The sequence below is a fragment of the Hyperolius riggenbachi genome, chromosome 1, assembly GCF_040937935.1.
Source record: "Hyperolius riggenbachi isolate aHypRig1 chromosome 1, aHypRig1.pri, whole genome shotgun sequence".
NCBI lineage: Eukaryota > Metazoa > Chordata > Amphibia > Anura > Hyperoliidae > Hyperolius > Hyperolius riggenbachi.
The window spans coordinates 247321663-247344359 of record NC_090646.1 but is presented as its reverse complement, the minus strand read 5'-3'; the positions used below and the strand labels follow the sequence as shown (position 1 = coordinate 247344359).

The 22697-nt window shown below is 42.3% G+C and overlaps 1 protein-coding gene across 2 annotated transcripts in view; it reads right to left on the bottom strand.

Moving 5' to 3' along the window:
• Positions 1–20731, bottom strand: part of HPGDS (hematopoietic prostaglandin D synthase) — a 93202-nt gene extending 72471 nt beyond the window's left edge. The window contains exons 1-2 of one of the 2 annotated variants that reach the window (XM_068270927.1): positions 20644–20731; positions 1438–1588 (exon numbers count right to left, since the gene is read on the bottom strand). In XM_068270927.1, coding sequence (XP_068127028.1) covers positions 1438–1570 — 133 coding nt within the window. In that variant the 5' untranslated portion in view covers positions 1571–1588; positions 20644–20731. Of the gene's footprint in view, positions 1–1437; positions 1589–2142; positions 2241–20643 lie in introns of those variants that run through there. The other variant, XM_068270934.1, reaches the window with a different exon arrangement.
• Positions 20732–22697: the final 1966 nt, after the last annotated feature.

Sequence of the window (22697 nt, the reverse complement as noted above, 5' to 3'; positions counted from 1 at the left end):
CTGCGGGCCGCCGATCGCAGCTCGCAGGCTAAATATAAACACAAGCGGAAATAATCCGCTTTGTTTACATTGTACGGCGTTGCTGCGCAGCAGCGCCGTAAGGCAGATCGGCGATCCCCGGCCAATCAGCGGCCGGGGATCGCCGCCATGTGACAGGGGACGTCCTGTCACAGGCTGCACAGGACAGATAGCGTCCTGTGCAGCCCCGATCACCAGGGGGCCAGGTAGGAGAGGGGGAAGCGGAATTTCGCTGCGGAGGGGGGCTTTGAGGTGCCCCCCCCCCCGCCAGCCACACGCAGGCAGGAGAGATAGGACCCCCCCAGCACATCATCCCCCTAGTGGGGAAAAAAGGGGGGTGATCTGATCTCTCTGCCTGGTGTTTGATCTGTGCTGGGGGCTGTAGAGCCCACCCAGCACAGATCACAGAATTCAACGCTGGTCCTTAAGGGGGGGTAAAGCAGGGGCGTAGCAATAGGGGTTGCAGAGGTAGCGACCGCATCGGGGCCCTTGGGCCAGAGGGGCCCCATGGGGCCCTTACTAAACCAAAGTATAAGCTGTTTATTGGTCCTGAGGTGGAAATAATCACTTCTATAGATGCTTTGAATGGTAGTAATCATTAACAAACTGTTCCCCATCCCCTTCTTGTACCTCTAATACTGTAGATGACCTTGGCAGGTTTTGGTGCGCCGTATCAATTGTTACGTATAGAGTGCTTGGGGAAGCCCAATGTAAAACTCGCACCGGGGCCCCGAGCTCCATAGCTACGCCACTGGGGTAAAGGGTGGGTCCTCAAGTGGTTAAAGGTTGCAGATTACCATGTAGATTACCATGACAACCAGGAAAGCCTGCATAGTCTTTCAGTAGAAGTCTGCTATACAAATGTCATCTACATCAAATATGAACTTTAAAGCTGCCTTTTCAGCAAAAAAAAAAAAAAAAAAGTATGATTATTTTCTTTTTAACCAGTGTATAACAGTAGACACACACACACACACACACACACACACCCACCCAGTGACAGGCTGATTTAGGCCAATGCAGCTTTAAGGCCTCGCTGCAGGGCCATACAGCTCAGCACACAAGTGATCCCCCTCCCTTTTTTTCATATCTTTATTTTTTAAATCAATTTTACCATTTTTTTATTTTTATATAAAAATATGAAGTTAAAGTGATTTTTGAGTTATGAGACACCCTTGAGCCATGTTAGCTTAAGTGAATGAATTACTTGGTTTTACACAAATTAAAATACTCCAGTGATAACTGAATATAAAAGTATAAAAGCTATCCATAATCATACCAATGATATTGCACCTGGGTTCAAGTCATGGCAGCAACTAAAATGAAGCACACTAGTCCCTAATAAAAGCATTTTAGTCCCTAATAAAGGAACTCTACCAAATACATGTGCATAGTAGTGCATACATAGTTTGTACTTACAAGCTTTATGAGCGGGCCATTCACTGAATTGAATCCTGATGTCTTCATACGGTGTGTTTGTGTAGGCAAATATGTAACGCATAATCTCGCCTCTCCCCTTGAAGTCGAAGTAGGTCAGCTTGTAGCTTGGCATGGTTTATTTTTATAATGACTACAGTAAAAAAAAAAAAAAAAAATGCATCAACATTGAGACAGAACAAAAATTGATAATACACTTAATACTATAAAACCAGGATTTAAATAAACAGGTTAGAATACGTATAGTAGTGATGTCCGGTTTATGAGCGATTGGTTCATTTGAGCCGGTTCTTTCCTAGGAGTCGAGTGATCCGACTCATCACACTGAACCGAATCAGTTCAGTGGATGAGTCAGGAACTACAGTTGCACGGGGTCCTTTTCTACTGCAAAACACAAAACTTGACCAATGTTGATGTGCGTTTTTTATCCGTTTTTCATGTGTTTGTGTTTTTTTGATTGGCAAGTGTTGTCTTGATTTTTGAGAATAGATACTAGTGGTTGAATCAATACAAAATGCAAAGTGTTTGTCATGCATTCCTATACTTTACATTGAAACGCAAAATGCATCATAATCACACAGACATGCATTTGCGTTTTTAAAAAAAAAAAAAAAAAAAAAAAAAAAAAAAAAAATCGGAATGCACCAGTGGAAAAGGCTCCTATTGCAACCAAAAGCCATTATGTACCTTGTGTACTTGATGCACTTCTATTTGCATCAGTGTTCTCTTTTCCCAGGCTTCTATGTTTCTCTGTCTACAGCTGTCATGCTCAAATCCAGAAGGTCCTTAAAGAGAAGAATATGGAGGCTGGCATATGTATTTCCATTTGAACAATACTAGGCAGTCCTGCTGATCTATTTGGCTACAGTAGTGTCTGAATAACACCAGAAACAAGCATGCAGCGAATCTAGTCATATCTGCCAATAATGTCATAAATACGTGATCTGTGGCTTGCTTGTACAGGGTCTATTGCTAAAAGTACACATAATGTAACCTTATTATGTACACTTAATGCGTTGTGCTAAGTTGCGTTGCATCTCATTTGGAAAATGAGATGCAGCTCAACAAAAACAAGTGTAAATAGGGCCTGAGAGGCAGAGGATCAGCAGGCTTGCCTGGCTACTATTATTGCTTAAAATGAAATACATATGGCAGCCTCCATATCCCTCTCGCCTCTGTTGTCCTTTAATTTCCACAAATGTATTTTGTTTTTGGTGCAAACAAGCTGCATTATTTCCTTTTTTTGTATCCTTACACAAAGACTCTCCTACATTCATGGAAACTAAAGGTGTCTTTCAAATTATTTTTAAAGTGCAACAGACATTCAGTAGTTGTCACATGGTCTGACAATCTATAAGTGGGTATCTCCTGCAGACCTCGCATTCTGTCTGTGCTTGGAGAAAATGTGATCAGGCTGCAGTCCATTAAAATGTTTTCCTGCTCATTACTATTGTATTTCACTGATAAAAGGACAGGACTTAAAGTGTACCAGAGAAGAGTTAAATTGAAAGTTATATACATACCTGGGGCTTCCTCCAGCCCCATCCGCTCGCTCCCACGCCACCGCCCTCAGTCTTCTACAGCTCCAATACCATGTCCCGTAACTTCGGCTAGTCTGAGCAAGTGCTTACTCAAACTGGCCGCGACTGACTGAAGTTACGGGACCCGGTACCAGAGCTGCAGAAGGCTGAGGACGGCAGCATGGGAGCGATCCATGCAGATGGGGCTGGAGGAAGCCCCAGGTATGTATGAAACTTTTAATTCAACTTGTCTCTGGTTTCCTTTAAAGCGTGACTGTAGTGAAAATAACATAATGAAAAAAAAATGCTTATTGATTACAATATTAATTTATAGAGTACTTAGTCGGTGTTTACCCATTGTAAAATCTTTCCTCTCCCTGATTTACATTCTGAAATTTATCACAGGGGGAGACACCTTTAGTTTTGTCAGGTGATCTGTACAGAATATTCATTACTGAGAGTTCTATTCACAGAGAGAGATATTGCTTGCTTGGCAGTTGGAAAAAGATGTTATTTCCCACAACGAGGTTCACAGACAGCAAACCGTCTTGACCATGGTCATGACATCACACTGTGACAGAGGATTCACCACAATATCAGCCATACAGACCCCCCTGATGATCTATTAGAAAAAAAAGAAAAGATATTCTGTGGGAAAGGAGGCAAGTTCAATCCTTGGTTAACGTTCCTCTTTAAAGGTGCATACACACCTTTGATGGATGTCACCTGTTGGGGATAAGGATCTGATCCCCTTGGGTGACCTCACTGGGCCAAGTTGCACAGATGAGAATCAGCTGTGTAACTGGAGGTGCCTTGTGTTGCTATGCAAAAAGTCAATTGAGCGCTGTATGCGTGACATCAAGTGGCAAGCGAGTGACAAACACAAAGGAATCAGCCGTCGCTGGAGGTGAGTTGATCCGCCGGGTGGATTGCTTGCATGCTGTGGGTTGGGGGATCAGGCACCTCTGTACACATGGCTGATTATCGGATGAGACGGTTTTTATCGGCTGCCTCAACTGACTTCAGTCAAGCGTGTGTACGAGGCTTAGGATCTTCAAGCCTTTCGCTTTCTATTTGGTTTGGCCCCAATATTTATTTTGTACAACAGTCCATCAGATGCAGCTACAGACAGTCCACTACTTAGAAACAAACACCTCAAGTTACAATGCTTTATACGTACAAAGTTGTCTTCATGTACAAATATTACATTACTGTTTTTGTTACTGCATATTTTGTTGTTACACATTACAATATTGTATAAACTGTTTCAAACACATTAAACGCACGTTCAAAACAACAAAATAACATTGTTCATACTACATGTTTAAATCCAGAGTTATCCATAAGAACATTCTATATCTACATTTCACCCAGTATAACACATTCCACAACTTACAAATAAATGTAACTTCCCAGAATGGAATCTGTAAGTAGGGGACCCCCTGTAATTTAAAAATCAAGTTAAAATGCGGTTTTTTTTTCTTTGTAGATGTAAACATTTTTAGGGTAGAGCTATTGTAGGCCAAAAAATTGTAAATCGCTCCATCTTTTCATATAAGCAAGTGGGGCTCTTACTTATTATATTTTAACTGGAAGCAGAGCTGTAAGAGGAGCTAAATTGTTTAATGGACTGAAATTTTAGTCCATCACAGGAAAAGCTATCCAAGAGTGTGAGCTCCATCTCATGCAATGCAAATATGATGTTCAACTTTGAAACCTCGCTAACAAGTGTTCCATGAATCGTGTAAATATGTCAGTAGTGACAGCATATGTAGTAGTACTCCCTACGCTTCTAAATGAGCTGTGCTAACTGGGGCTTGCTGCCATATGACCCCAGGCCACCCAGAAGTGCTAGTGGTATGTGTGCTGTTGGCAAACATTAGCTTCAGCTTTCTTAGTAGATTCAGCAAGCTGCAGACTGGCAAGGGGCACAGATCACTCATTGGATCAACAGCCGAGCTAGTGGACTGACTGATCAAAGAAAACGTGCTTAAAACTAGTACAGACAGTTATTATACATTTTCCCAAGAACAGTTAGTAGCTGTTGTGTATTAACAACTTTTCACCATATTTTAGAGTTGAATGTTTTATTTTAATGATATCTTTTTTACTTATAAATAGTAGCCTTGCTATTGTCCATAGCAGTGGTGTAGCAATAGGGGTTGCAGAGGTAGTGACCGCATCGAGGCCCTTGGGGCAGAGGAGCCCCGAGGGGCCTACCCTCAAGCACAATATTAGCTTTCTATTGGTCCTGTGCTAGTAATAATCACTTCTATAGATGCTGAAAACAGTAGTAATCATTAACAAACTGTTCCCCATCTCCTTCTTGCACCTCTGACACTGTGGTTGTCCTTGGCAGGTTTTGGTTTGCTGTATCAATTGTTATGTATAGAGTGCTTGGGGGGCCCCATGTAAAACTTGCACCGGGGCCCATAGCTCCATTGCTATGCCACTGGTCCATACACATGCTACAGGGAAGTAGGATGTGTTCAGCTGCCCATCAACATTGTTTAGCGATCAAGCATATCAGACCTCTAAACACTGTCAAACAAGTGACCACCCACCCTGCCTCTGTGCCTCCACATCAACACACCACTCATTTATCAAAACTAGTGCAAGGAAAATGGGTGCAAGAGTAGAGAAGACCAATGAGAATCTTTGATCTAGGAATGTACTCCTCTTTTGAGTCAGTTTACTCCAATTTCCTTTGCGCTGGTTTGAGTAAATTTCCCCTGTTTCACTACTGTGCATTTTCCATGACTTATCCAACTGTAGAAAAATTACAAAGCGTTAGGCTAGGGCCACACTAGCTCCGGGTGCGGGACGCATCCGCGGTCCGGGCTCCGATTTTCAAAAACCGGAACGCAAACGGATCCGTGCTGCTGTTTTTGCAGCACACGTTCTGGATCAGTTTGCGTGTTTTGTTTTGTTTTGCTAGAGGGGGTAGTAGCCACAATGGGGTCTGCGGGCAAAGCGGCGGCCAGGGGGGGGTCGCCTCCCCCCTCTGGCTCACCTGGGTGCCCCCCGTCCCCGCTCCCCCTCCAGCTCGCACATAATGTAATAAATTGTACCTAAGTTCGGCTAGCTGGGCTTTTACGCCTACACCACTCGCCGTCACTTCCTGCAATGCCGCCCTCTGTATTTCAGTTGGCGGCATCGCAGGAAGTGACTCGAGTGGTGTGGGCAGAAGTGCCCGGCTCGCCGAACATCCTTAGGTACAATTTATTACATTATGTGCGAGCTGGAGGGGGAGCGGGGACGGGGGGCACCCAGGTGAGCAAGGAAAGAAGGGGTGTGACACCCCTGGCCGCCGCTTTTCCCGCAGCCCCCCGTCCTGGCTGCTACCCCCTCCAGCATGGCGGCCCCATCCTTCACCAAGGGACACTGGAAACTGATCCGTTTCCAGTGTCCCAAAATGTCATTGAAGAGGGAGGCCCCGTTTCCCCATTGATTTTCACTACCCGTACGTGTATACGGGTCCGTGAAAAATGCTGCAAGTCTGGACTCTGCGTTCCGGGTTTAAAAAAACGTATTCCGTGGATCGCATGCGGATACGTTTTTAACTTGAGTGTTTACTGTTCCTATTTTTAACATTGGTATCCGTGGCTCAGTTTTTCGTCCAGGACAAAAAACGTAGCTGCGGATACGTTTTTAAAGCAAGTGTGAACCAGCCCTTATAGAGATCTCCACGGTCATGTTCACTCTTTAAACAAAGGATGTCTTTCAAATACGGTAACCAATATAGTGTAAATACACTGCTCAATGTCAGTTTTTGTACAATATGTTAGTTTTATGGAATTTTTTAGAAGCCTGTGTAGCCACAAACACAGAAAACAGAGTTTAAAATACAAACAGTAATTCAGGTTTAGGGATTTATTCACACATTGCAGTGTGTATGTGACTGCATGCTGTGTAGCAAAAAATGGTAAGGGACTGTGTTTCAATGCAATGAAATTAAAGTGATGCATTGAAAATGTAAAGGTCTGGCCAATAGCAGTTTGCATAAATGTGTGTAATATGGCTAGCTCCAATTCTGTAGGAGTGAGTACTGTGAACACACTGCTAATAAATAAAGGGTACGTGCAAGTGTCTTTGAATGCTATGGCCATGAGAGCATGATGATGAATACACCCATTTCAATCCTTGAAGTTATTGGACATCATGACAAAATTCTAAGTGTTCCATGTTTGTACATTTACACATGCATCTTGTGCTTTACATTTTTGCAGTGATTTGCAGAAGGCACTGCACCAATTACATCTTTCAAAAGAACTAATGCCCTTACCAGTGTCTGGCAACAGTTTTTGGGAAACTAATTAACCTACCAGGGTGTCCATAGGATGTGAAACAAAACTAAGGTACTTATTAGAAACCAACATAAACCAAGGGAAATATACAGACTCCATGTCCGTACTGGCATTAAACCTGGTGCTGTAGCAGTGCAAGAGAAGACAAAGGCAAAGACATAGGCAAAGCCCCTAGTTAGATACTGATAACATTCACACCCTTTACAAACGTCAGTAACATGAGCTGTACCCGAGAACACCCAAGTCAGGAATTCACATTCATCAGGTCAGTTTTTTTCTCTTCTTACTGATTACCTTATTGGAATGAGTTCTACTGATAGTATTCACTGACTGTATTTCATCACAGTCCTCTGTACTAAAGGTATCAGCGGAAAAATGTGTATAAAAAAAAAAAAAAAAAAAAAAAAATGACCTTTAGCCTTAAACGCTTAAACCTCTGAACTTGGCAAATACACTCGTGATACTGGAAAATGCACAAGGATTCCACAATACAGATGTGTATCCAGTTTCCCATTGCAACTATTGTGGCGTGTTATGCTTATCAGGCTTCATGTGCCTTTAATCATAGCTGTAAATCAATATTTTCTGTGTTATCGCTCTTTTATTGACATCATACCCTTAAGCCAGTTTGGGTTTGCTGAGATTACAATATTGTGTAAACTTCATTAAACATCACATTTAACAGCTAATAACTACCAAACCATATCAGTAATCTGTTCCAAATAAATCTGGACTCTCAAGAGCCTGGGCCAGTACATAATGATCAGGAATCAGAAAGTACCAGCCCACACTTGCAGTAAGCATGAGTTGCATGTCATGCAATGGTTTTGTGGGACACATTTACCCCCCTGTTAAAAAAAATCTGAAGTGAAAAAAAACAAAACTTAGAGATAATTCATTGTATGTGTAATACAGTTAAGAAATAGAACATTAGTAGGAAAGAACAGAGTCTGACATGGTTTGTAGTACAGGAAAAGTTAAGAAATTTCAGTTGTCATCTATGCAAAAGTGCTTCTCTGAGCTCTTCGACCCAACTTGGCTCAACCCCAGATGTGGCTCTTGATTGCTGCATCTGGCTCACAGACAAATCAGTAGAGTGTGAAATATAAAAATCCAGCACAGACCATGATTTGATATTACCTAGATAAGGGTGCAAAATCATAACCACTTAACAGGAATTGATGGTCCTACTAAGTGGTCCTACTGCATACAGCGATTAATATCTTTTTCACTTAAAGGGGCCCCCACCGTTTTTTATAAGTATGGCACCTGCATGATTGCGCGGAGTGCATGTGGTATGTGAGTGTATTTGATCTCCATATATATGTATCTTGTTACTGCCATATGACATTTGCAGCAGTTTCTGATAGCTATAATCCGCTTTGCATATGCAATTTTAGCGTTGAATCCCCTGTGATTTCCCATTTTCATTTTATTTATTTGAAAATGTGTGTCCTTTTTGTATATCAATAAAAGTTATTTACCTTTTGTACACTAAGGTGACTGTTGACCCATATATGTTGAACTTTTTTGAAATTGCTGCAATTCGGGTTAGTCCCGCCCACCATTTTTTATGTGGGGAAAGTAACAAAAAGGTCCTGTGACACTTGCCACGTATACATCTTTTTTCTATTTCTAGTTAGTATAGAGAGAATTTGCATGATCTCCTGTTCATGCAACTTACAATACGTGGGACGTACCACTCAACTTGTCCGAAACAGAATAGGACAACACAAGCGCAATCAGGGCCGGTTCAAGTAACAATTGGGCCCTAGGGCAAAATTAGCCTGGGGGCCCCCCAACAGACATCCCCCGACCAAAAAGCGCCATTAGAGGCCCTTTGTTGCAGCCAAATTTCCCTCCTGGGCCCATGTGCTGGCTGCTGACCCTCCCCCAATACCCTCCCAACTTGACTCTGCAGAGTCCCTGCAACAGTTAGGGAGCAACAGTTAAGATGGGGAGGGACACCTTGGGGGCCCCTACAGGCTCTGGGGCCCTGAAGCAATTACCCATTTTTTTCCTATGGTAGCTCCGGCCCTGAGCGCAATATATTGAAAAATTACCCACTCCACATCGTCTCCCGTCATTTCGGTTCCACCCATAACTGCAATCCACAAACACTCAAATTCACACTTATCGAATCCATCCCACCATTGAATGCTTTTGAGGTCCTAAGGAATAAAGAAATGTTCTGGATACAAAAATTCTAAAAACACTAACACCCGAAGGTCTAAATGAACAATTAGAAAAAGTTTACTGTATCACACTTTTAATACTTTTAAAATGGTCCTCTCTTTTATTTCTACCCATTAGACTTAGCTTGTTTTTATCTTTTAATGATTCTATTGGTTTTATATGTATTCTAGTTATTCTTATATTATTTTTATGTCTCATAAATTTTTGCTACTATGCATAATTTTTCATCCATACTCTTATCTTTAACATATGGGCGTTTTCCTCCTCTCTAACCAGTAACCTCAGTTAGAGCTGCTAGACCCATTCCTTTCTGGATCCATTATTTTGTATTTTGCGGCATGAACAAATTTTTTACATATCTCAAATACTATGTATTTATGTGCATTCCTAAGTGCAACTTTTATGTAACCATGTCATATTTCTCTTGTTTAACACTTAAATTTCACACTTCACCAGATAACCCCTGCAGCCTCCCGTTTTTAATTGCCACCTATAATTCTTGGAACCTTGCACTATGGTAAATGAACATACCCCAGTTCCCCTGTCTATGCTGGCATTCTCCCCCACTCCCCGTCCCGGTTTCTCACTTCATACATATTCCTTGCATCCAGATCCCACATCGTTCTCACAACCCGCCCACTTACTTTACATATTCCACCTCCACATACCCTTTCCCCAGCCCTCAACAATAATGGTCTTTTCAGCCCCCACTATATGCGTCTCATTGTACACATGCGCACACTACAACATTACATTCAGTTTATGCGACGTTATGGCCGCATCACGTGCACAGCAGGATCATCACGGTGCGACGTTAATGTCACACCGCTCATTTCCTATACGTCACTAATATGTGACTTGAACGTCGCTCCCGCCCCCTGCCCCTGGCGCGCTCTGTCCTTTATAAACCAGAGACAGAGCGCTTCACACCCTACAGAGGCGCTATACCCAGCTCTTGACCCGACAGTGGTAAGTAGATTACTTTTTACTCACTAATACCCTCCTACCTTCTTAAATCCAAGTCCCAGCCTGGTAGTTGTATTACACACTGCTTCCACTCTTTGTTTAATTGAAAAACCTTGTCTGCCTATAATAGCCTGCACTTTAAGCCCCACTGTTGCGTCACCTTCAATAGGAATGGTTTAATGTCGTTTATAACTTGGCTGTACGCACTGTCACTTTATATATGTGATTTGCACATTGTTTATTTATTTTTTATGTATTGTTGTTGCATAATTTACTGCTATATGCATAATTGGCTGCTATATGCCGTTTGAACGCACTGCCACTTTATATATGTGACTGGCCACAATTGTTTTAATTCATTGTTTATGCATATTTTGCTGCTATATGTCAAATTGCACATTATATTGTTGTAGATCTGTGGTGCACCTTTTGGGTGCTTGGTATTAGCGTTCCTCTGTCAATCCCTGTGTTCCCTTTGTTTTTTTCCCTCCCCTAGTACCCTCCAAAACCGTTTGCCTGAAGAAGAAGGACTGTTACCCGTGAAACGTGTTGCACCTTTGGAGTTGATAAATGTTACTTTAAACTGCAAGTAACTTGCCCGTTGTCCGGCCATTTCTTCCAGAAGGGAGGTGAGTCCACCCATTTCCCCCTTTTTAACGATTTCAATTAATTTTTCCCTACCTGGCGTCTGTTATCTTGTTACAAAATCATCTAATCCACCCTTGGTGAAGGGGTGTATCCCCATTTTTTCCTATCTACAGAGAGCGACTTCTTAGACCTGAGCGGGGTCAGGTCAAAATTCTCCCTGCCTGCTCGCCCAGTGGTGGCCTTGGTGGCAACCTACCTTTGTGAGTATAATCACCTTCTCTTTCATCAAATTCCATTACATCAACATACTACACCATATCGGGCTCTCGGCCTGCCTCTCTTCAAACTATAGCAAGAGGGCTATGGAGGCTGTCATATTATTTCCTTTTAGCAATACCAGTTGCCTGGCTGTCCTGCTGATCCTCTGCCTCTAACTACCACTGACTAAAAGTGACAGTGCTGTATTCGTGACTTCAAGTTGATCTCTTTGGCCGCAGTGGTGTCTGAATCAATCTCATTTTTCTAATTCACAAGTACTTCCTACTTTGCTCTATATCTATATCTATATCTATATATATGCTGAGAACTGGATGCAATATTTATAGTGTATTTTTTTTTTTTTTTTTTTTTTTTTTGCTAAATGTCATTTCTTTGTTCCTTTGTCTGTGGCATCTAGGATTGTTTCAAACAACATTTCATTGTATTGTACAGTGACAATAAAAGGCATCTTTATCTTTTACCCTGCTGGTAAACTGACTGAGGATGTGGACCCCTTGTGGTGTGTTCTCCCTCTCCCCAGCCTTCCCCACATCTCCAAAATTAGCACTAATCAGCATTCATGCCAAAATCCTGGCAAATTCAACACTGCAAAGATCTGATGACTGCTTCCACTGCGTTTCATTAGTTTAAGCATCTCTTATGACAGCAAAATGTTGAGAGCACTTCTTGGTCTTGCTGTCGACCAGCCTGCACAGGGCAATACCAGAAAAAAAGTGTAAGAGACTGTGGGTATTCTGCCAAACCAGGACAGCTAAAGGTACTCAGTTTCCGCTTTCAAATGAATACATTCCAACAGAATAACCATTATAACTGCTAAATGTAAACATATGTTGGTAACAATGATCACAGTCACATCTGGAAATGCTGAAACAGGATATGGTCTTATGAAATACCTGAAATGGCACAAAATGAAAGGAATACACATTATGTCTTACATAATTGTGGTAGACCTATCACATATCAAGTACAGCAATACTATCAGTAAAGCAGAATATAACCCTGCATTTCAACAGCTCTAAAACACTATTTACAGTATATTATATGCAACCAGCATTTTTTTTTACTAGACCAGCATTGGAAGGGTTACACAGAGCTTTAAAGTTCCTGGACAGAACTGCAGACGCATCTGAAGCTGACATAGATACATTTTGTTTACATAAATGTATCTAAGTGTTGCATGTGACTCACTGCGAAGAAGGACTGGAGGACAGCCAAAGAGTGTGTAACATTTATCAGTTGTTACATTCTATGTAGTTAAATGTATCTGAACTTCTGCATATCTCTCCACAGAACTGTAAACCTCTGTGTTTAACCCTTCCAATGCTGGTCTAGTAAAAAAAAAAATGCTGGTTGCATATAATATACTGTAAATAATGTTTTAGAGCAAAGTTGAAATGCAGGGTTATATTCCGCTTTAAGAGTGCACAATGCAAGTTCCAGGACTCAGGTACAAGATCTAAGGTTGAAAAGGCACGCACACCAAGGGTTTTTATTGTTTTTTTTCAGGTGTCATCAACCACAGTAAGTGTACTGATGTGGTTAGCCGCTCTCTGTCAAGCAGCCAAGTTCATCCTATTGATGGGTAAAATAAGTAAGAAGTGTCCCACTATAGCAGTAGAGGAAACTTGGTGGATTGCTGCAGAGAAATGGACAGATGTTATAGGTTTCTAGAAATGATTGTTATTCAGATAATTCAAATTTTGTGTGTGCATTTTTTGTTGCTTTCTGGAATCTTTAAGTACCCCTGCACAGAGTTCCTCCAATTCAATACGGACATACAGCAATGCCTTGTTTACAATTTTCCCATAATTTTTCTTTTTAAATATAGTTAAGTGCCCATTCATAACGTGCATGATTTTCAATGTTTTCCCAATTGTGAAACTGCATTATTAGGTCTGACAGCGCCATGTTGGTTAATAGGCTGGATTCCCATGTAATGCATTTTCTCTCATGTGAAAAAAAAAAAGAAATTTGTTGCCATTTATCTGCACAAGGTTTGTATTGAAAAGTATTGTATTGAATTGGAAGATACGTGCATTTAACACATATGAATGCGAGCGGTGTGTCACTAAACAGGTGTGTGGTAAATAGTGTGAAGATAGCCAAAAGGGGGCTTTCAAAGGAGACGAGTAAGACGTCCTTGTCCTTAAAGTGGGAATGTCACCATAAAAAGCAAATTTCAACAGCAACTGGTCTGAGTGTATTAAGTGATAAAGATGTTAGTCCTGCGTTCAAAACTTTTTCTGCTGTTATGATTTAGAGTTATCACTAGGGATGGGACGAATCCACAATTTCTTCGAATCCGAATCTAAAAAGGTTCTCGAATATCTCGAACCTTTCGAATCCCGAATCTAACGAATCCTGCACATAAGAATTGTGCGATCTGTGGTATAGTTGCCCGCAGTATAGGTACCCAGGCATAGGTAGCGAGGTAAAGGTGCCTTCAGTATAGCTAGCCAGGTATGGGTGCCTTCAATATTGGTAGCTTTCAGTATAGGTAGCAGGTTACATGGGCCTTCAGTATAGGTAGCAGGTTACATGGGCCTTCAGTATAGGTAGCAGGGTACATGGGCCTTCAGTATAGGTAGCAGGGTACATGGGCCTTCAGTATAGGTAGCAGGGTACATGGGCCTTCAGTATAGGTAGCAGGGTACATGGGCCTTCAGTATAGGTAGCAGGGTACATGGGCCTTCAGTATAGGTAGCAGGGTACATGGGCCTTCAGTATAGGTAGCAGGGTACATGGGCCTTCAGTATAGGTAGCAGGGTACATGGGCCTTCAGTATAGGTAGCAGGGTACATGGGCCTTCAGTATAGGTAGCAGGGTACATGGGCCTTCAGTATAGGTAGCAGGGTACATGGGCCTTCAGTATAGGTAGCAGGGTACATGGGCCTTCAGTATAGGTAGCAGGGTACATGGGCCTTCAGTATAGGTAGCAGGGTACATGGGCCTTCAGTATAGGTAGCAGGGTACATAGGCCTTCAGTATAGGTAGCAGGGTACATGGGCCTTCAGTATAGGTAGCAGGGTACATGGGCCTTCAGTATAGGTAGCAGGGTACATGGGCCTTCAGTATAGGTAGCAGGGTACATGAGCCTTCAGTATAGGTAGCAGGGTACATGGGCCTTCAGTATAGGTAGAAGGGTACATGGGCCTTCAGTATAGGTAGAAGGGTACATGGGCCTTCAGTATAGGTAGAAGGGTACATGGGCCTTCAGTATAGGTAGCAGGGTACATGGGCCTTCAGTATAGGTAGCAGGGTACATGGACCTTCAGTATAGGTAGCAGGGTACATGGACCTTCAGTATAGGTAGCAGGGTACATGGACCTTCAGTATAGGTAGCAGGGTACATGGGCCTTCAGTATAGGTAGCAGGGTACATGGGCCTTCAGTATAGGTAGCAGGGTACATGGGCCTTCAGTATAGGTAGCAGGGTACATGGGCCTTCAGTATAGGTAGCAGGGTACATGGGCCTTCAGTATAGGTAGCAGGGTACATGGGCCTTCAGTATAGGTAGCAAGGTATAGGGGCCTTCAGTATAGGTAGGTAGCTAGGTATAGGGGCCTTCAGTATACGTAGTAAGGTACATGTGCCTTCAGTATAGGTAGGTAGGTAAAGGGACCGTCAGTATAGGTAGCAGGGTATAGGGCCTTAAGTATAGGTAGGTATGTAGGTAGGCAGGTATGTATAGGGGCCTTTAGGTAGGTAGGTATAGGGGCCTTTAGGTAGGTGGGTAGGTATAGTGGCCTTCATGTAGGTGGCCTTCATGTAGGTAGCCCCCCCCCGTGCCTCCTCCGCTCACAGCCAACCCCCCCACATGGCCTCCTCCATCCCCGTGCCTCCTCCGCTCACCGCTAACCCCCCCCCCACGACCTCCTCCGTCCCCCATGCCTCCTCTGCTCACCCCTGCATAAGTATCTACTCACCTTTTCCGTGGAGCGCAGAGCTGCAGACCTCTTTGTTACTTCCCTGTTCACTCTAGTGGCCGGACCGGCTTTTACTGATGATGTCATTGTAAAAGACGGTCACTGGGGGGAACGAGGAAGTCAGAGAGAGGTCTGCCGCTCTGTGCTCCGCTTTGGATAGGTGAGTTGATGCTAACTATGCGGGCGGGGGGGGGGGGGCGAGCGGAGGAGGTCGGAGGTGGACGAGTGAGAGCGGGGGGGAGCAGCAGATGCGCGGCGATGCAGCGTCGGGATTCGGAAGGTGAAAAATGGCGTCGGGATTCGAATCCACGAATCTCAAATATTTCCCGATATTCGAGGGATTCGTGGATTCGCCGGACTCGTCGTCCCATCCCTAGTTATCACATACTTAAGGAGCACTGGCCCTTTAGTAGTCAGTGCCAACAGTTGCATGCTGGGGGCTCTTTTTATCTATAATATATTCCTCCTCTTCCCTTTATTTCCCTGACAGCGGCTTATCTGAAACATGATACTCTGCTCACTTGTGTTTACAAGCAAGGCTGAGGTGATTCAGCGATTGGAGGAGAAAAGAAAAAAAAGTAAAGGGCACAAATGACATCATGAGTTAGCCTAAACTGTGGGCAAAAGACATGGCCCCCACCAGGAACAGAATTCTCTTCATTTACTATATAAAATTCACTGAAATCAAAACACGGACTGTACAATACATGTGTTATGTAAGTAGATCAAGTATTTATCTACTTATATATGTGTTTTTTCCCCTGGCATAGTGTGGCTAATCCTACTGCTTTAACACTGGCAACAAATACTGCTACAATACTGAAAGACAGGCCACAACAAAAGCAAATTAATTATTTTCCAAAGCTCTGCATTGGTCGATGGATCTAGTAAATTCAAGATGCTTCTTTTCCCTTTGCATGTTACCCCATTGTGAACTTACAGGGAACCCCTGAAGATGCTTCTTTTCCCTTTGCATGTTACCCCATTGTGAACTTACAGGGAACCCCTGCAGAAGCATCTATGACACTACTGCCTTGGTTTTCCATTGGTTCTTTGATCTGACTAATCATAAACCTTCCAGATGAGCATTCTGATTGGTTAATCTAATGAATCAATAGGAAGCTTTAGCAAGAGACTCTCATTAGTCCAGATGAATAGACCACTGGAGAGCCCTAGTGGGAGATTTCAAGCGGATACGAGATGAAAAACTAACTATAACAAGTAACTTGTCTATATATCTTATCTAAAGTTTAGATGGTTTACACAGCAAAGCTATCTGCAAACAGTTTTAATTATAATATGATTATTTATTCCTGTGATACGACAGCAGCTATGTTGTTTGTAAACATTACACAGAGGCAGGCTTATCTGTATCTTGAGCCATCAGCCTAATCCCCCCTCCTCCTCCCTCCTCCCCTCTGCCTCTGAAATCAATGGCTAGTAACACCTTCCCCTCCTCCTGCCCAGACTGAGCTCCCATGAGCCCTTGCTACTGTCAAGGCTCTCTGAACCTGTGGGCGTGGCTTATTTAGTTTATAGGGAATTAAAATATTAAAGCAAAAACAAAAAAGTATTTGGCTTGAGGAATGCCCTATAAACAATAGGAAAGGAACACAATTATGCAATGAGTAAAAGTTCACCTCAGATCCACTTTAAAGATTATTTTGCCAATACTCCCTTTTCAGTATTGTAGTGATGCTGCAGAGGACTGGATCAATAAAGATTATAAGAAGGACCCCTGAGGATTGCATTCATGTGCTTTATTTTATTTTACACTTTACTCTTTGTGAAAGGGTAAAGCGTACTATACTATCCCCACATCTACTGGATACCAAGGCTATCATTCATAAAAGTATGTTCGGTAAGAATATCTGGGTGGGAAAATACAGCATTCGGTATTTTAGACTTCTGTATGCTAAATTCATAAAAATGTTTACAGTTGCGATAGAAGTGCGGTGATTTCCCGAACTAGGCTGGCTCTATGCTGGCGGTAACACGAGAAGTTGCCCGAGTTGTTTCATTTTCTCCTCCAGAGACAGCGTTACAAAAAAAGAGGCAGCCCCAGCTTCCCTTTAGATGTGCATTCTTTTTAAAACTGCCTCTGTTTGCCCTGAATCTGCGCTAAATCTGTCTGTCTAAACAATCTATTTAATTGTCACAGCTTAGAAGAACTCCCAACAAATGTTACACATGCACACTTTCTGATGTAAAAGTCATATGAAAACAGGTACCCAAGAGGTTAAAAACACAGCCTGGGTGTTCTGGAAAGCCTTTTTTGTTCTGTCTTCACTGCTGCTGCCTGGGAGGTCTGTCTCCATTAACTTAGCTGTTAGCCTCTTGCTTATGCCTCTTCCAAGGGAGAGTTAAGGTCCATACACACGTCGGATTTCTGCGGACGGGTCGTTTGAACGTCCCGTCGTTCGCCCGCTAAATCGGGCGTGTATACAGACTGTCGTTCACTTGATAAGGGTGAGTTTGAGCGATCCGCCCGGCTGTACACACGCCCGATTTAGCGGGCGAACGACAGGACGTTCAAACGACCCGTCGTTCACGGAAATCCGACGTGTTTATGAGCCTTTATTCTCCGTCTCAATACCGCCTGCTCTAATCTTTATGAATTGACATTTAGTGACGTGTTGAGATAATCACCTCATAAGGCGCTAATTTCCCGCACTGCTCAGGAATATCAGCTTTCCATGTGGAAACAGCTTTTATGAATTAACATTTTGCTAAGTGCTCAGTAAAGTCAGCTGTTTTCAGCATTACCGCATGCAGGAATGCTTTATGAATTTATTTATAGCCCAAGATGGGGGATGCTTTACAATTGAGGGGGAATTTCTGCCCCTTTACTTCCATATCAAGGACCATACAGATTGGTAATGTTTTGGTGGTTTAGCCATCCTCCTAATATAATTCTGCATAAGGGCAAGGAGTTAAAGGCGGTCAAGAAAGGCAAACCATGTAAATTTTTTTATGTTAAACGAAATAAATATAAAAAAATAAAATGGGCATACTCAGGTGGAAAAAATATCTATATTCTGAGTTTATGGTTTTATCACCTAGGAGACAGCAGGTATTTAGCACTCATCTGCCCTCATATTTAATTACATTTTTACACATTCGCCTGTTGATTTGGGGGGTTTAGGATAAAATCATTTAAAACATATCTGTACACAGAAATAACAGCAGACATGCATATAACTCTGACTTTGTTCACTAGCCAAGCTGAGCTTATTTAGGCCTCTTTCACACAGGACACTGAAGGCGGTGAATTTACTATGCCCCTGCCAGGCACTTATTAGCATTCAGCACAGGCATTGGAAAAGCTTTCACCACACTGAATCACGTCTGAGTGCAGCCACTGCTTTGCTCAGATAGGCCTGGTGCACACCAAAACCCGCTAGCAGATCCGCAAAATGCTAGCAGATTTTGAAACGCTTTTTCTTATTTTTCTATGGCGTTTTGCGGATTGCTGCAGCGGATTTCAGTATAGTACATTTCATATATTGTTACAGTAAAGCTGTTACTGAACAGCTTCTGTAACAAAAACGCCAGCAAAACCGCTCTGAACAGGCGTTTTTCAGAGCGGTTTGCGTTTTTCCTATACTTAACATTGAGGCAGAAACGCATCCGAAATCCAAAAAATGCCTCACCCCGGCATTTTTCGTTTCTGCAAAACGCCTCCCACTCTGGTGTGCACCACCCCATTGAGATACATTGACCAAGCGGATCCGCAGCCGCAAGCGGCTGCAGAAACGCTGAAAAAGCCGCTAGGTGTGCACCAGCCCATACAGCTTGATGCTTTTTGCTGCCCAATAACTGCACAGTATTGCATTGGTACACAGAGGCTGGCAGATGACAAGTGCACAGTTTGGCCTTCTGTGTGACAGAGACCTTATGCTGGGCATACACGCGAGGTGCGCCATTATCAATTGAGTCGCTGATGGCTCGATTGATAATAACCGACGTGTCTGATCACCGCGGGGGATCGATTCCACGCTCGATCCCCGCGGGCGGACAATAGAGCTGAATATAAGAAGTGCCGGCGGAGACGAGTGGGAATCGATCTGGGCACATGCGCAGACGGCCAGGGAAGCGCCGGGCGCACGCACGAGTGGGGACGTGGCGGAAGTCGATCCGGCGGCTAATCGAGCCGCCGGATCGACTCGTGTATGCCCAGCATCAGGCTTCTTTCACACTGTGCATGTTGCATTGCGAAAAAATTGCAACAGAGCCAAAAAGTTGCTTCGCTCTGCAGCATTGCGACCATACAGTGAGGCATACAGTACAATAAAAGTATGCCTCACTGTAAGGAGAATTAGGCGATGATTCACAAAAAAAGCTAATTAATTATCTTTCATTATCTGTTTTCACCTTAGCAATCTAAAACTTTTTGAACATCCTAAAAATAAGGTTAAAAAAAAAGCAATGCTTATGTTAAGGTTTTGAACCTGCTAAAATAATGTGAGAAAAAGTTGTATCAAAGTTCAATCAGGAAAAATGTATTTTGAGGTAGTGTTTTTAGCATGGACAATACTTAAATGTTATTTTACGGATAAAGCGAAAAATAAGTGAGGAGAGATAAATTTATGAGGTACATTTTGTGAAACAATATGCTTATTAACAGGAAACGATGACAGGAAACGCCCTGGACTGCACAGTGGATTCAGCACTGAATGCAGGAATATCATTCTGTCACCTGCCACTTGCATAACCAACACTCACTGCACTGGCTACAGCATAACTTTTAAGTGAGAAAGCTACATGATTATTTTCCATTTTATCCACATACAACTTATTACTTATTTTAAACAGGCAGGTTTTTCATGTTCCATACATTTACTAGTTATCCACCAAGTATCTGATATAACAACCACAAATACAGCAGTCAGAGATGAGCAAGTATTTCCGATTTTTAATTTATTTCTAATCTATAGTTACTAGCGGAAGCCCTGAACAGGACCAGATTTATACATTGTCACACCCTACTCCCCCTCTCCATATCTCGTCTAACTGAAACATCCTAAATTATACACATTTTTTCCACAAAACGCTCAAACACAATATTAACTATTGAAAAACAATATCAGATAAGTGGCTGGTCCTGACCAGTGACCACCACAGAGGAGCTGCTCTAACAGGGAAGGACACTGACCTAAATGCAGTGTGTGCTCTGATGTGTCTACATTTAATCAATAAACTACAGAGCCTGCTTCATTTGCATATGTTTGGTTAAAAGGCTTGAGAGACAAATCAATCCATGCAACATTGATTGTTCTTCTTATTAGTGTAATATAGAAAGCAATCTGTATCAGAAGTTAGAAAAAAAAAATGTATACAAAACTTTTACACTGAATTGGTTTGTTTTGATAGAGATTCTGCCCAAATAGCATTTTTCCAAAGTTACCTCAGCAGTCCAGTCTTCTGCTCTATCACAAGCTGCAGCACCCTTGGCCTCTGAGACACAAGTAACTTTATACTTGTTCTGCCTAATATAGCCACATCCACCCACTTGCATTTTAATATGTAAAGAGTTATCGCCCCCTGGTGGTGCATTAATAATTTTTGTTTTACTGACTTGCATGTTTAAAGAGGAACTCCAGTTTATAAGATTATTAGATATACAGTACAGTTACTGTATATTGAATATGGAACTGTAAGCAGCAAATGATTGACTTAAACACTTTAAAGAGAAACTCCGACCAAGAATTGAACTTTATCCCAATCAGTAGCTGATACCCCCTTTTACATGAGAAATCTATTCCTTTTCACAAACAGACCATCAGGGGGCGCTGTATGGCTGATATTGTGGTGAAACCCCTCCCACAAAGAAATTCTGAGTACGTACTCTTGGCAGTTTCCTGTCTGTGAACCTTGCTGCATCGTGGGAAATAGCTGTTTCCAACTGCCAAAAAAACATGCAGCAGCTACATCACCTGCCAACAGTAAAAATGGCACCATGTAATAAATGTCAGAATGTAAACCAGGGAAAGGAAATATTTTACAATAGGCAAACACTGACTAAATCATGTATACATAATTATTGTAAAAACAAAGCACTTTTTTTTATTACATTATTTTCACTTGAGGTTGCAGGCTGCAACAACTATTATTGGTTTTTAATGACCACTACAGTATGTCCAAACTTTATTTAACTTCGACACATATTACTAAACAATAACTGACAAACATCATATCCTTGCATAACCCTAAATTACTGAAGGTACCAGACTTTTTTATTAAAAACAAATCATTCTAAAAAAAAAACAGAAACAAAAAACAAAACACCTTTCTTGATCTTCAGAGTGGAAGCAATGCTAGATTGCTCGTTTCAGGGGGATATATCACAAGAAAATAAGGTGAAGGGGTGGGTAACTTATATAGGGCAGCTTGAAAGTGGGGCTGGTGGTCTGAACTCTCTTCTTTATACTGTATATCTCAGGGTCTTCTACCATTCACTAGCTGAACATAATCTACACAGCAGACTGAACAGGGAATATCCCTGCAAAAAAAATTATGAGTAAAGAGTCTAAGGGTGCGTACAGACATGCGACTATAGTCGTTTAAAACGATCGTTACCGACGGCATTGCCCGACGATCGTTTGTAAAAAGTGCACGAACGATCATTAAAACGATCGACCAATGAGATATGTCGTTGGTAAAGAACGATCCATTCTGCCAGATCTTTTCCAACGACCATCGTTCAAAAAGTAATGTCTGTACAACGATCGGTCGTTGATCGTTCGTTCTCAAAGCTTTGCACATGCTCAAACAGTTCTTTTTGACACTTGTGTTTGAGATCAGTTTATACATCATGTTGCGCACGCAACGCTCGTTCCAAGATCGTTCGTACACGAACGATGTTCAAAGTAGCCTTTCTTCAAACGATCATCGGCCGATACCTCCTTTAACATCGTTCGTCGTTCAGAACGAACGATCGTTATCGTATGTCTGTACGTACCCTTAGGCAAGTTTTTAAACCAATTGTGCGTAAGGTAAAAGATACATACTTCCTACCTGAAAAAGTACCATGAGACATAGGGCTCAAACCCACTAAAGCGATTTTATGAGCGTTTAGGGAGCGAATCAAACTGCTAGCGATTTCCCTAAACGCTTAGCTGTTGTTAATGGATGGGCTAAATTCCACTGGAGCGATTGCGATTACCAAATCGCAAAACGCAGGACATGCAGCATTTTTCGCGTTTAGCGTTAGTGATTAGCATTTCTGCAATGTAAAGTATATAAACGGTGGCATAATCGCTCGTCAAGACCTACACAGAGCGATTTTGCAAGCGTTTTTACATTACTGCACGCTGTAACAAAATGAAAATTAATTGAAAGGACCAATCAGAATTAAAAACACTAATCGCTAATCGCTACACAACTGCTGGCAAATTAATTACACTTTTTAAAATCGCTCCCGAAAATGCTCATGAAATCGCTTACAAACCGCTCATACAA